This window comes from Pogonomyrmex barbatus, unplaced genomic scaffold (assembly GCF_055798465.1).
Source record: "Pogonomyrmex barbatus isolate J1 unplaced genomic scaffold, ASM5579846v1 scaffold5, whole genome shotgun sequence".
In the NCBI taxonomy this organism is placed as follows: Eukaryota; Metazoa; Arthropoda; class Insecta; order Hymenoptera; family Formicidae; genus Pogonomyrmex; species Pogonomyrmex barbatus.
The window spans coordinates 11,030,022-11,043,604 of NW_028297149.1; the positions used below are offsets into that span (position 1 = coordinate 11,030,022).

The 13,583-nt window shown below is 45.5% G+C and overlaps 1 protein-coding gene across 1 annotated transcript in view; it reads left to right on the forward strand.

The window, feature by feature from the left end:
- Positions 1 to 13,583, forward strand: part of px (MAP7 domain-containing protein plexus) — an 88,776-nt gene that overhangs the window by 68,435 nt on the left and 6,758 nt on the right. Inside the window, exons 9-12 of the mRNA XM_089081771.1 lie at positions 8,479 to 8,729; positions 10,587 to 10,828; positions 10,999 to 11,157; positions 11,305 to 11,450. Coding sequence (XP_088937897.1) covers positions 8,479 to 8,729; positions 10,587 to 10,828; positions 10,999 to 11,157; positions 11,305 to 11,450 — 798 coding nt within the window. The remainder of the gene's footprint in view (positions 1 to 8,478; positions 8,730 to 10,586; positions 10,829 to 10,998; positions 11,158 to 11,304; positions 11,451 to 13,583) is intronic.

Below are 13,583 nucleotides of genomic sequence, written 5' to 3' on the forward strand. Positions count from 1 at the left end.
ATCTTATAATTCTGTCTCGGCAATTTTTATCAACAGCTTTATTAACGAAATTATTTTACATTGTTAAATATGTAACGTGGCAAAATTGGGCGTATTTTCCTCAAAAATGCTATTCTCGTTTCTCCTTCAATTCTCATCTCAATTACGTTCCAGCGTAATTTTTCGAGACTGTGTTACGTTGCATATCGATTTCTTCTTCGATGCTTCTCCCGTGCACGACCCTCGTCGGCGATTACCTCGTCTTACAGACCAATAAAAAGCGAACATACGCGATTAACATTTCATAACGTGTACACGTGTGCCAACGGGAACTAAGTATACGGAGTGACTCTTATTCTCCCGGGGGAGGGGGGGAGGGGGGGAGGGGGGGGGGCTCGTATAGCAGCCGGGTGCACGTTGCGTAGTAAATCGTCCGACGATTCGCCGTTAAAAATAATGTTAACTTTCGCCTCGACGGCACGCGATTTCGTCGCAGCCGGCTATTATCGACCGCGTTATTTTTACCCTGAAAGCTAGACCAGCCGCCACGACCCGCGTTAAGATTTCATGAACGACACTCTTCTGTAACGTGCAAAAAGTGTATACGAGGGAATACCGTGAAAATTTATTCCGGTAGTTTCCGAAGTGACGAACACGATCGGCAAACAAATTGTCCGAGGGACGGAAGACAGGTTCAGTTCAGAGTAAACGTTCATTTCCGATACTAGCGATATTTCTTCAGCGAGGATCTCAGTAGGTCCTCATCGAATTTAACACAAAAATTTAACACTAAAATAATTCTCTCTCTCTCTCTCTCTCTCTCTCTCTCTCTCCTTCTCTCTCTACGTTTTTCATATCAGTTACGGATTACTTTGTATATCTACATTCCACTACTGAAATTTCGCAAGTCACGACTTCGTGCTTATCGTAGCTCCTGGTGTTAGATGATGGCATCTCTCTTTCTCTCTCTCTCTCTCTCTCTCTCTCTCTCTCTCGCGCGCGCGCGCGCGTCCCTGTTCGCGTTTCCTTTCCTTCCGGTTCTCCTCCGGGCATCCCCTTTCACGCGTCGCTTGCCATCGAATCTCAGCGAGCAATTCCAACCCCGGGCACGATCTCCGTCAATGTTTTACTGCACATACCGGAAGTACCCCGGGGAGTTAGATGTCGGCGAGGAACATCCCCTCTCGCTCGGTTTTGAATCATGTCTTATGCATAAAAGTCCTTATGTATAAGACGCAACGGCCGCACTGGTGATAGTGCCCATGTAGCACTCGGCGTATGCCATCCCGACGTTTTATACGGAGCACCCGACATATCGGTATACTACAAAGGTATTACGATGGCTCGCGCGAAATAGTCGCATTGTTCGCCAAATACTGACCACTGGGCGGAAAAATGTCCACGAGATGCTTCACGGATTTTACGACGCGCCAGATATCTCCCTGGGAAAGATTGAGATCTTTCTCGCGCGCGATTTTCGATAACAGAGTTGAAAGCGCGAACAACATACGAGCGTGTCACATCCGTCACAATAAAATCAAAGAGGTTAATGTTAAATTTTTTTTTTTTTTATATAAATTTTTGTACAAGAGGAAACGTTTGCGAGGAAAAGCGACGCGTTGAAACCGGCGGAAGAAAACCCCACGACTCTCACATGGATGACTAGAAGCATATTGAAAACGGAAACTAATTTGCAATTTGTTAGATTCATGCGCGCAATGTTATGCCGGCGATTGGAATTTATCGAACGTTGAGGGGGCGGGTATATGAATAAGCGGCGTGGATGGATCGTACGTGGTACACGACGTGCTTTAAATAATTCATGCCGCGCGAAAACGCATCAGGTAACGTACACGCGTTTCTCTCCTCGCGGTCTCCGGCGTTTTCGCGACGGAGCCGCTCTCTCGCGCGACGCCCGGCGTCGCGGCGCCCCGGCTCTCGTTGGGGATTTATGCGCCCGCTGTCGGAACCCCGATACCCCGTTTATTGCGACGCGAAAATCGATCGAACGTTCGTTCCCTCGCACGAACAAACGGGGAAGGGGGGGGGGGTGGGGGAATATCGAAGAAGAGAGAGAAAAAGAAGAGGGACGGACGAGTGCCTGCAGGATGGTCGGAATTTTACCCTCGCAGATGACGACGACTACCTACCCCTCCCCCCTTCCGGGGAGTATCTCCCCGTTATGTTTCGCGCCTGCCATTCGCGTCGATGGTCTTGTCAACCTTACCCTAGGAATCGCTATCCACCTGTTGTCTGTCTCTGCGGCTCTTTACATTCGCGAACGCCAAAAACCTGGATATTCCCCGTCGTGATTTCATTTTACGCTTTTAATGCAATTAAACGCGGAATAACTGCGAAATCCGGATGGGGTACTAATTAAAAGTTGCGATAATCAGCGATATATTTAAATGTAATAAGCATGCTCGTTTTCTGACGTCTGATATCACGTGAAGTAAATTTATTTTTTTTTTTTTTCAAATTTGTTACTCTTGCGACAATAATGGGCATTCGAAGTGAATTTGAAAACGAGATAAAATTTCCCTCGACGTTTTATATATCTTATAAAAGACAGTTTTAAAATCAAATTAATGCGATCATCATCTCGGTGGATGAGAAAACGTGCAAGCGTTTTGACATACACACATTTGTATCTGGCGTATTATTATTATTAAGTTGGAACATATATTTAATTGCGTTTCATGAGCCGATGTATTATCGGCTCATATATATTTTGCCAAAACTGTCAAACATTTAATTCGCGTCGTTGCGGGATTTATAAATGCCGTATCCTTCATGATAGATCGATCTGCTGCTCTGCCTCGATGCCTCTCTGTGCTCGTAATGAACCTTTTATCAGCGACCGGTCCGTGACTCTATAAACGATATAAAATAATGATCGCCTCGCTCCCCCGTTTTCAGCGACGCGACAATTATCTCTTTGTGCGTCCGGCATCGTCGATTAATATCTGTCGTACGAACGAAAATGATAATTACTTTATCGGTAATATTAAATTGTAGCGTTCACCCTTCCTTCGGGGTGAACGTGCTGTACGCAAAGGATTTTTTCGATCCGCGTACCAAAATGCGACGTATTTCATCCACGCGACGTGATCTCCCGTCTATATTTTCGTCCATATTTTCATCCACATCACGTTGGCGTGTCGCGTCGGAAAACATCCGGTTGGTAATCAGAGCGCGATTGCGGTGTTGCATCGAAAGAGGGATCCGCGCTTTTGAACAAGGGGATTCTATTATCCATCCCTCCTCCCTCCCCCTCCCCCCCGAGCGGCGAGAGTCGCAAAGTTGGTCGGCCGACTTCGTCGTCGGCTCGTTAATATCACTCGTACGCGCGAGACCCGGAGACTTCGTGTCCGTAAGCACTCGGCGAACCTTGCCGACGAGGGCGAACCGTGTGCGAGTATTATCGTGAAAGCCCCGGTTACGCCCAGCCGCCCCTTCGTAATCCCGGAGCCGGCGTACGTAATGGCCCGATAAACGCGAATCGCAATAACTTCATCGCCCCCGACGCGATACGACCGAGGTGTCGCGGTCGACACGCGAGATGAAGCGATACCTCCGCGCCGTTCTCGCGCACGTAAAGCTGAAATGGACGGACCGAGCGCGAACGAGCGCGAACGAATCAACAGCTTTTATTTCCCGGTATTTACGAGGAATTTTCTCGCATTTATCGAGACGAGCTGTGGTCCGGTCATTGGTCCGGTCAGGATTCAGGTTTGACGCGTTTAAGGCGATCTTTCTCCAAGATTCAAATATTTCCGCGATAATGGTAGAATTTTGTGTGTGTGTGTGTGTGTGTGTGTGTGTGTGTGTGTGTGTGTGTGTGTGTGTGTGTGTGTGTGTGTGTGTGTGTGAAAGGACACGAAGGATCGATGAACAGTTTTCTTTTTATTGTTACGGTTCCCATTTTTATCCGCGTCGCGGCTCATCTCATCTTCTTCTTATCTTTAATCCCGATCTTCGTCGGATGTTTCACTCCAAGGACCAAGAGCTAAGGAGAATGACGGCGGGTCAACTTTCCACTGAGAGGAAGATCCTTTGCGACTTGGGAGATTTAGTCCGGGTTGGGAGCGGGAGGAGGAGAGAGAAGAAAGGGAGGAGAGGGCAGGTGCGATTTACGCGACGACCCTGTATATCGAAAGCGCATGGTGAAAACACTTCGGTGTAAAAACAGAGTTAGTGGCGTAATCCGGTCGCCACCACCCCATCCACGTATCGTTCGTCTTCCTCTTCTACGAACGGAGCGAGCCCCCTCGTTGTCGCCCCTCCCTCTCTCTCCCTCTCTCTCTCTCTCTCTCTCTCTCTCTCTCTCTCTCTCTCTCTCTCTCTCTCTCTCTCTCTTCCCTTTGCTCTTTCGCGGGGACACGAGAGAGCGCCGTTGATGGGGTGTACCGAGAGAGAGTACGGCAGGGACCGTAACGGGCCGGATTCAGGCTCTCTTCCTGTCTTAGTGGTGTGGCGTTACCATGGTAACAGACTAAGCCGCTTAACACCCCCTCCCCAGTGGCCCTCTCTGCCTCCGCTCGTCTCTCTTTCTCTCCCTGCCGCAGCCTCCTCTATTCCAAGCCCGACGGAATCCTCGTGGCACCGACACACGGAGTCAACCCACCCTCGCCGCGGTGATACTCGTGGCAGAGCGGGTGGTAGTAAATGTCGTTCTCCCCTCTCCTCGCCCCCTCTCCTCGATCCTCGCTCCCCGCTCCCCGCTTCGCAACCGGGCCATGTTTTCGCACCCTCGTCGGTAACGAGCGGGCGAGAAGTCCCTCGACTCGACCGGGGAGGATATCTCTCGTCTGTCATCGACGACGATCACTTCTTCGTGAAGACGTATATCCGTGCGGAAAGGAGGAGGAGGAGGAGGAGGAGGAAGAGGAGGAGGAGAAGAACGACGATTAGCGTGATAGAGTGTCGTAAAGGATAGTAGAGAGAGGGGAGTGGGGGAACGGAAGGAGAGGAGATAAGTCGGCGATAGCCCTGGTCGTGTGAGAAACGGGAGGGACTTGCGGTCGGAAGTTTCGGGCGACACTCCGAAGTGCATGAGCGCGCGCGGAGTCTGTCCGGACGCGACATCTCGCGGTTTATTCAAATGAGAATAGGGGGTGGGCGGCGTTGTGGCGGCGTGGCGCGGAGGATGACGAAGGGACGCCGACCGACGGAGTCCGGAGAGAACAAAGGAAGAGGGAATCGGGACGGGGGGAGAGATACCGTGCCGTTAAACAAGAGCGCTTCTCGCGAGAGACGGATAGAGCATCCCTCCTCATTTGGGAATGACGCGCGACGAACTCGTCGCGGAATTGAGACGCGGGGAAAGAACCGACGACGGATATTTTTCCCTCTGTCTGTTAAAATCCAGATGCCGTGACGCGTGCGTTGTACTTTACTACGTTACCGATTGTTAACTTCACCCCTTCCTCTCCTTACCAGACGTTGACAATTGAGAGATGGGCGACGTTGGAGAACCGAGCGGATACCGAAACGTGAAAATCGAGCGACGTGAGCGCGCGACGGAGGTGAACAATGCGAGCGAAAAGGAATTCGATTCCGGTTTCAGGAATGGCAACGACGGAATAGAGTAGAAGGGGAGCGGGAGATGAATAGAGATGAACAATGAATGTAGTTCGAAGAAAGAGAGAGAAGATAGAGGAGGGGTGAAGGAAGGGCATGCAGTAACGCGAAAACGTCTGCATTCCGTTGATGAAGAATTCAATGGCGGGGTAGACACCACCCTTTCGAAAGGGAGGTGAAGACTATCGGGTATTATCTCTTTATTTTCTCGTTTTTCTCGTGGACTTTTTTCGCGCGAGGGAGGAAAGGGCGATCTTGGTCTCGGCCGCTCCCTTCGCGAAGACAAAGGGCCGTCCGCATGCCGACGTACGTCGCTAATTTTGGAAAAAAGGGGGCCTGAAAGAAAAGATGGCCGCAATTCTCTTCTGTTAGCGCCGTTTCGCGATTTCTGCCCTTTTTGCGTGACTTTTATTCTCATTTCAATTAAGATTGCATCAATATCTGTCTGATAAGATTCTTCTCGGACTCTTACGATTCCAAACCGTTTCAAAGATTCTTGAATGATTCTTGAGTCAAAAAAGAAAAATTTTTTTTTATTTCTTGAATGAAAATTTTTTAGTATTCGTGAGCCTTCTTTTTTTGGAAATCGGACAGTTTAAAGAGTTTTAAGAGTTTTGAATAACATTTTAGGACTGAATTATTAGAATTCAAATTAATTTTTATTAAAATAATGATAATTTTTGTACTGAACATAATAAAGTTGGAACCACATATTTCCGAATTTCTGCTTTTTAATTCAATTAATCGTCAAAATTGCTTCTGAAATGTATAAAAAATTCCAAAACACATTGAAAGAGCCGCAGTTATAATTATTTAAAATTTTTAAAAATAATGTTGTGCAGTTACGCTTTCTTATTTATAAAATAGTTTTAATTGACCCTGTTGAACTTAAACCTGTCTTATTCAACCTGCGGAACTGATGTTGACATATCAATGCTTAATACAATAGCACAGCATTGCAATTTTATATGCAGTATTATATTTATATGCATATATATGCATATATATACATCATGTCGCACTTATATACAATGCAGTGGAACCTAGAAAACAATGTCATGAAAATGCAATATATTCGAGAGCTTTATCACATCGATGTCAAGGATGTCGTATAATGACCATCATACTATTTAATTAAACTGCGAAGTAGCGCGTGGAATTTTTTAACATAATGAAAGATACAAGTTATGAAATATTTCTGCATGCGTTAATTGAAAAATGTTCTAATTAATAATACGAGTTGAATAACGCGAAATTGTTTCTGTAAATTTGTTTCTCTGACGGTATGTATTATACTCATCGTACATGTCCGAGTAATGCAATCTTATTCTTCCCTTTGATGATCATATTTTTTTTTGTTTTTTTTTTTTTGTTTTTTTGTTTTTTTTTGTTTTTTTTTTTGTTTTTTTTTTGCACAGTACCTGAGCGTTTGCTTTCGGTTCACGTCTTTCTCCAAGGATCAGCTCGAATTGCGGCTCAAGTTAAAGCTCAAATTAAAGCTCAAATTAAATTGCAGCTTAATGCCCCCTTCGCTCGTCGCGCGAGCGCGATAAAAGCACTGTTTCGCCTCGTTCATTATTACGCGCTTATTTTACCGAAGCGTTAAATCGATCGATTTATAATTATGTTGGAATTAAAATTATGTCTACTTTGTCGATTATCCAGCTCGTTTTACCAACCGCGATTAATTGTCGCCGTCGGTTTGTCTAATTAACGCATGCCGGCTCGCGCGCAGGCGGCCCGACGATTTTATTACCGGTTCGCTCGGCGCTCTTCGCCGTAAATTCTAATTATTGTCGCCATTACGGCGGCCTAACGCGCATCGCGTTTTATCATTCGTCACTTCCCGCCGTAAAATCAGAAATTCGAGTAAGGAAGTCGAAGACTTTTGACTTGATTCGCATGGACTTTGTTAACGTTATAATCGCTAGGTTTACTTGACATGGTTGATCTCTATAACGAAAAAGTTAGAAACCGCTAATTAATTATCATTGCATTAGTTCTATGCGAGCGAACTTTAAAGAGCTAAGAAATGAGACATTGACGGCTATATCGGATAATTAATCGACTCTTCGGAAATGTGAACGTTCGTAAATTCGGTGTCTCGAGTTGATCGATCGAGGAGATATCCCTTGGGCCGGTGCGTCCGGCTTTGCGTATATACACGCTCGTTGATACTTATTTCCTTTTGTTGTCTAACTCCCTCGAAGACCGCCTCGCAATTAATCTCCCACGAAGTCGATCATGCTTAGCCGACCTCCTCGGCGGGTCACGTCAACACGAGCGCGACCTCTGATCCCTCTGAGGAGAATTATGAGGCACGCTCGTTACCGAGCAGGAGAGAGAAAGAGAGAGAGAGAGAGAGAGAGAGAGAGAGGGAGAGAATGCACGTGTGCGTGGAGACGACGGGGTCGCTCGTTAATCTTCACCCGATAACGCCTCTTTCACGACGAGCGTACGAAATGTATGCGTTTATCAAAAGTTTTGTTAGGGCGAGACCCATCGTACGTGAGAGTCTCGCGCAACATTCACGGGTAGCTCCGTACGAGGCGGTTAATCGAATCTCCGCCCGGAATAATTATCCGTGTGACATATGTATCCCCCGGAGTGACACGCGCATCCTTCGAACCGTCACGGACGGAGATTGATTCGGCAAATCGCTGCGAAAATCCGGCCGCTGTATTTCAACGGAATTTACGTCGCGATTACGTCGGACGCGCGCGCGCGCGCGCGACATTTATACGCGTCAAAAGCGACCGGCCGTGCCATGTCGACGAGTCTCTTCCCCCTCCCCCTCTCCCCGACCGTCAAGAGGTCAAGACTTACACCCAAATGGAATCCCTGGATGGAGTTAAGTTATGCGCGAGCGTAAATTTCACACGAACCCGGACATTGACCTTTGCCGATCTCTTTCAGGTCTACAGCCGACCAGCACCAAAGCTCAGCCGACCTCGATCGGCAAGTCCCACCGACCCAGTTCCGGCGTACTACCTCAGGGTCACACCCCGGGACCTGGACCGGGCGGGCAGCAGAATAGCAGAAGCTTCGCCGCCGCCCTTAGGAACCTGGCCAAGCAGGCGGGCCCGGCACCTCAGGAAGAGGAACCTCGTGCCAGCCCGAAGAACCGGGCGCCGCCGCCCTTGGTCAGAGGTCCTTCTCCCGCTAAGGTGAGTAATTGCACCGGCCGCGTCTATGCCTTGTTCCTCTCCCCCCGCCGGTACAGAAGTGCATCCGTCTCGAAACACGAACAAAGGTACCCTCGACCTCAGACTCGGTGGTCCCCCATGATCGGAATAATAAGCGGGGCGCTTAGGTACATAGCGGGCGCGGCTGAGAAAAATCGTTGACATCAGTCGTCTTGGCTCCTTCTTCTTTACGACATGGACGACGCGTTTCTTTTTTTCCTTTTTCTCTTTTTTTTTTCTTTTTTTTTTTTTCTTTTCTTTTTTTTCCCCTCGTACGGTTAGGTCAACGGAGGAATATCATAAATGGATGTGGAAGAACACGAGCTAGAGGAGGGTGCATATATTTACGTCCTCTTCGGTATCTTTTCGATTTGCTTGTGCTGATGATGCGATTTATTTCACGACATTATCGAGAGAGACTGTCGCGTTCGTGATGCAGGCAGAAAATTTTTAAAGCTACGCGTGTTCCAATGGGAAGGAAAGAGTACGCGCGAGTACGACAAAATATTTATTTTTTATCAACGTAGGATGAGCATTACCTCGGCAGAAATTTAATTCGCGGCTTAGTGACCTGAAAATTGTTAATGTCAGAGATTAAGAGGTTTTAATGAATGGTTTCTCATCCAATTTCTACGACGGAAAGTCTATAACCGGGAGAAAGCGTGCGAATTCTGGGACACATCTCGCGATATCGCGGGATTCCATTCGAGCTGTCTCGAGGAATAATTGCTACCGGGAATTAATGTCTCATCATCAAAGGCGAAAGTGTCGAAGCGAGATAATATTACTAATATTACTACCGCCTGCCGCCTGAAACGACACGCGGTAGGAAAAGCGAATGATTTCGGAGGCACGCGAATGAAATGGCTTCGCAAGATTGCGGGGTGTCAAAGGCTCAGAAATAAATCGAAAATGCGGGCAATCTCGGCAATAACGAAATGAAAAACGCGGTTACTCTGGCGGAAAGAGAATAAGATAGCTTCAATTCCCGATAATCGGGGAGATCAAAGATCCTGTTCTTACGATTTCCTTTTCCTCGCCTTGTATATCGCCTTCGCGAGCTATTGCATTGCAAATGCGAGACTTTTCCGAACTCTGGTTCTCGCTGACAATCCGGGTTAAGTAGTCCGGACCGGTGAATTGTTTCCTTTTCTTTCCAGCTCGATCTTATTTATGATATACACAGAAAAACTTGACCTTTTTCGTATATCTGCGTCATCAGCAGAAGTAGGTTTCTTTCTGATAAATGGAAATAAGGTTTTGAACACAATCAAACGAATCGATATCGCAATTTATAATGAATGTAGACGTAGAGCCCGTCGAGCCGATCTACCTAACGTTAGTTAACATTTATATTTTCGATAATAGTGAATTCTTCGCTTCGTCTGAGTTGAGTTCGCTGAGTTGACCGGAGGTACGCGCTATTCCTACCAATTTCCATGGCAAAATCATTCGAGCGGCAACTCATTGCCGGTTCGGTGCACGACTTCGTTACAACGCCCGGCAATAAACTGCGAGACCGCTCGTAACGTCTAAGTGGCGGAAGAGACTATAAGCTGAAGAAAATTTCAGGCAATTTGCGTCTTCGCCCAGCGCTTTCCAAGAAATCGCCTTGAAAATATCATTAACTCTTTGAATTGGAACCGTGCCTCGGTGCTCTAGATCGCGAAATTTTTTCCCACGAATTTTTCTAGTCGTGCAGTCATCTTTTTTTCAAGTGGGACTTTGGATCGATAATACATCTAGCATTTCGGAGACAAGGCACGAATTATTATCGGATATATCATCAAGGAAATGACGCCATCGATTAATGAATGTCGTTAAATTTACTTATTTCAGGAGCGATCGACGCACGAACGGAGACCCGAAGAGATTCCCTCCTTGTACACAACTGCCAGACCCGTTGAAACCAGCAAACACAGCGTAACTGCCGCGGCTACCGAATTGCTGGCCCGTTCCGGTTTTCAACCGTATCGGCCCGAGCACCATCCGGCCCATCCACCGGCGTTCGCCTTGGATCCCGCGACCTACAGCGCCTATCATCCCGGTCTCTATCCACCACCGCACCTGCCGCATTATAGGTAAGCGAAAGTATTGCACTTTACGATGCCTCAGTCAAAATTGGAAGGGAAGGACTTCTCACGCTGGAAAATTTTATGTTATCCTACTGTCAACGTTTCCGAAGCCTTCTCCTCGATAAGCGCTAGCTCAAAGTTTCTTAGCTAATTTCCCGTGTCTTTTTTTATCGCAGGTTAGAGGAACAGTTGTACTTGGAGCGATGCGGAATGATAAGACCACCGTTATTTCCCGGACTGCCGTCGTATCCTCTGTACGGACTGAGATACAGTCCCGACATGCTTCCTCCGCCGCCCGCCTCTCTGGGCCTCATGTCTCCTGTGATGCACGAACGGTAAGCAAAAGGATTGAGATGAGAGAGGGGAGGGAGAAGGGGGAAGGGGTGGGGGGGGGAGGGAGGAGAGAAAGAGAGATCTTTGAGCGAACGGCCGGGAATGCCGAACTTCTTCATTAATACCGCGGCACGGTTTTCTTTTTTCAGACTGAAGCTGGAGGAGGAGCATAGACTACGACAAGCACGGGAGCAGGCTGCACTGCGGGAGGAGGAGGAAAGGAGAAGAGCAGCGAGAAATTCTGCTCCCGCTGCCCCGGTACCCGCGCCTGCACCTGCATCCGCTGATACTGCAGGTGAGCGAGTCGCTCCACCCCCCACTGCCTTTCATTAAAAAAAAAAAAAAAAAAAAAAAAAATAAAAGCGTCGATCGAAGCGCGATCGTGATTCGTCTGCGATCGCTCGTTAAGGCGCGCGAGCTCGTTCTATCTCTCCGTTTTCTTCTCTTCTCTTTCTTCTGCTGCGAGATTTTCTGCGGCGGCATCATCGTAATACCGCGCGAATTGTCATCATCGCGTATTTCTTTTATTCGACAATATAATTAGCATTTTCTTAAAGCGATGCCGCAATATTTGCATATGCGTTTGCCACGATTTGTGGCTCCACGCAAATTGTCTGGTTTAATTTTAGCCTCCCTTCCCCTCTCCCCCCAGACCGAATTTGCCAAGCGAGATCGTATTCTCAACAGCGATCGTCGTTCACTCGGCGTTCGGATGACCTGTATTGCGAGCCAAAGTTCTTCTGTAGATAGACGGACTGGCGACGCGAGCGAGGAGAAGTCGTTGTAGAAATATGACTGTGAGCCGGTGAGGAAAAAAAAGAAAAAAAAGCAAACAGAACAAACAACATAACTACGCTTCTAATTTTAATCTAGATATAATGAGAGTTATAGTCATAGTTATACTCGTTTCTTACGCAGATAGCGTTGATATCTTTTAAGTAAGACATGCGATTTGGTGTCCGAGCTGAATCTAAAGATGGATAAGGTGAACGAAGGAAGTCGAGCAGCGATTGATTTTTTTAAATCGTTTATTCCTGTCAGGCATGTCCAATTATAAGACGATATACTAAAAAAGAAGTTTAAAATAAACTTGATTCGCTTTTCTTTCGTTGTGTTTGTTCACCCAGTATACACCCATCTTAATATAACATTGTCCTTCGGCTCGGTACACACCAAATTGTCAAAAGTGGGCTTAGTGGCAAAAAGAAATATCTCATTCTAGTTTTCTGAAATATAAATAAATTATAAACGAATTTAATTTTCCCGAGACCCGATTTAGTTGTTTTCACTTATCTATTCACGGACCGAAGTCAGACTTATTCTTCTGCTGTCCCCTTTTATTAATGTCATATTGATAGTAAGTCGGCCTTCGGTCGGCCATTCCACCTGTTATGTACATGACGTTTTTGCATACGCGTTTTAAATCATTTTTTCAAATAGTATTCGAATGTAAAAATATTTACTGTACGACGGCAGATTGATTATATGATTAATGATTTTTGTAGTTAATAATAGCGAAACTTAAACATAAGAGTGCACGCCTTCCAAAGGAAAGGGCTACTTTCGTTCAACTGCAATGTTGAATTTCGAGATAAATAATTAGTAATGAGGAATTATGTCCCCATTATAAATACCATTAGCAGGAAATTTATTAAATTGAGAGATGACTACTGTTATATATGATAAATGATATATTTTAGAGTATTTTCTTAATATCGTTTTATTTTTTTTTTTTATATAGTATTATTATTAAGGTACGTAAGTAAAATTGTATGTTTATTGATATTCTATTGATTTGAGCATTCGTTTATTTGTTAGTAGTTGTTTTATTAGACGATATAAATTGTACATTTTTTTATTAATCAGGATTGTTAAACATGAAGAACATGTTTAATAAATAGAAGAATAGATTATTTGTTACATATATATTCGTTATGATGAATTTGTGGCTGGATATTTATAATTTCCAAGGCGTGAATATAGGTGTGCAAATATTAGACAATTTTGAATTAATGTTGTGCTGAATTTGTAATGTTATGCTCGAAATTGATAAATGTTGATATTTATGCTTATTGCCTTTCTACTTCTCATTTCGTCTCTACAAAATTTGATTTCAGGGATGAGACTAGTCTTAAGATCGTTAAGTCGAAATTTTTAGACTAATCTCTCGTCCCTTATCACTTTATTTTAGAACAAATTATTTTTAATTATACGTGTGAATATATATAATAATATGTGTATAAGACTAAAGTTTTAGATATATTGTACACATATACATATACGTGTCAAAACAATAATAATCTCAGATCAGTTTCGTCTGAGATCAATCACCGCATGTTAGGTCACCAAAAAAGGTCAGCTACGAAGTAAGAAAAAGTAAGAAAAACAATATGCATAAATACTATCATGTGCCAATTCTAAAGCTATA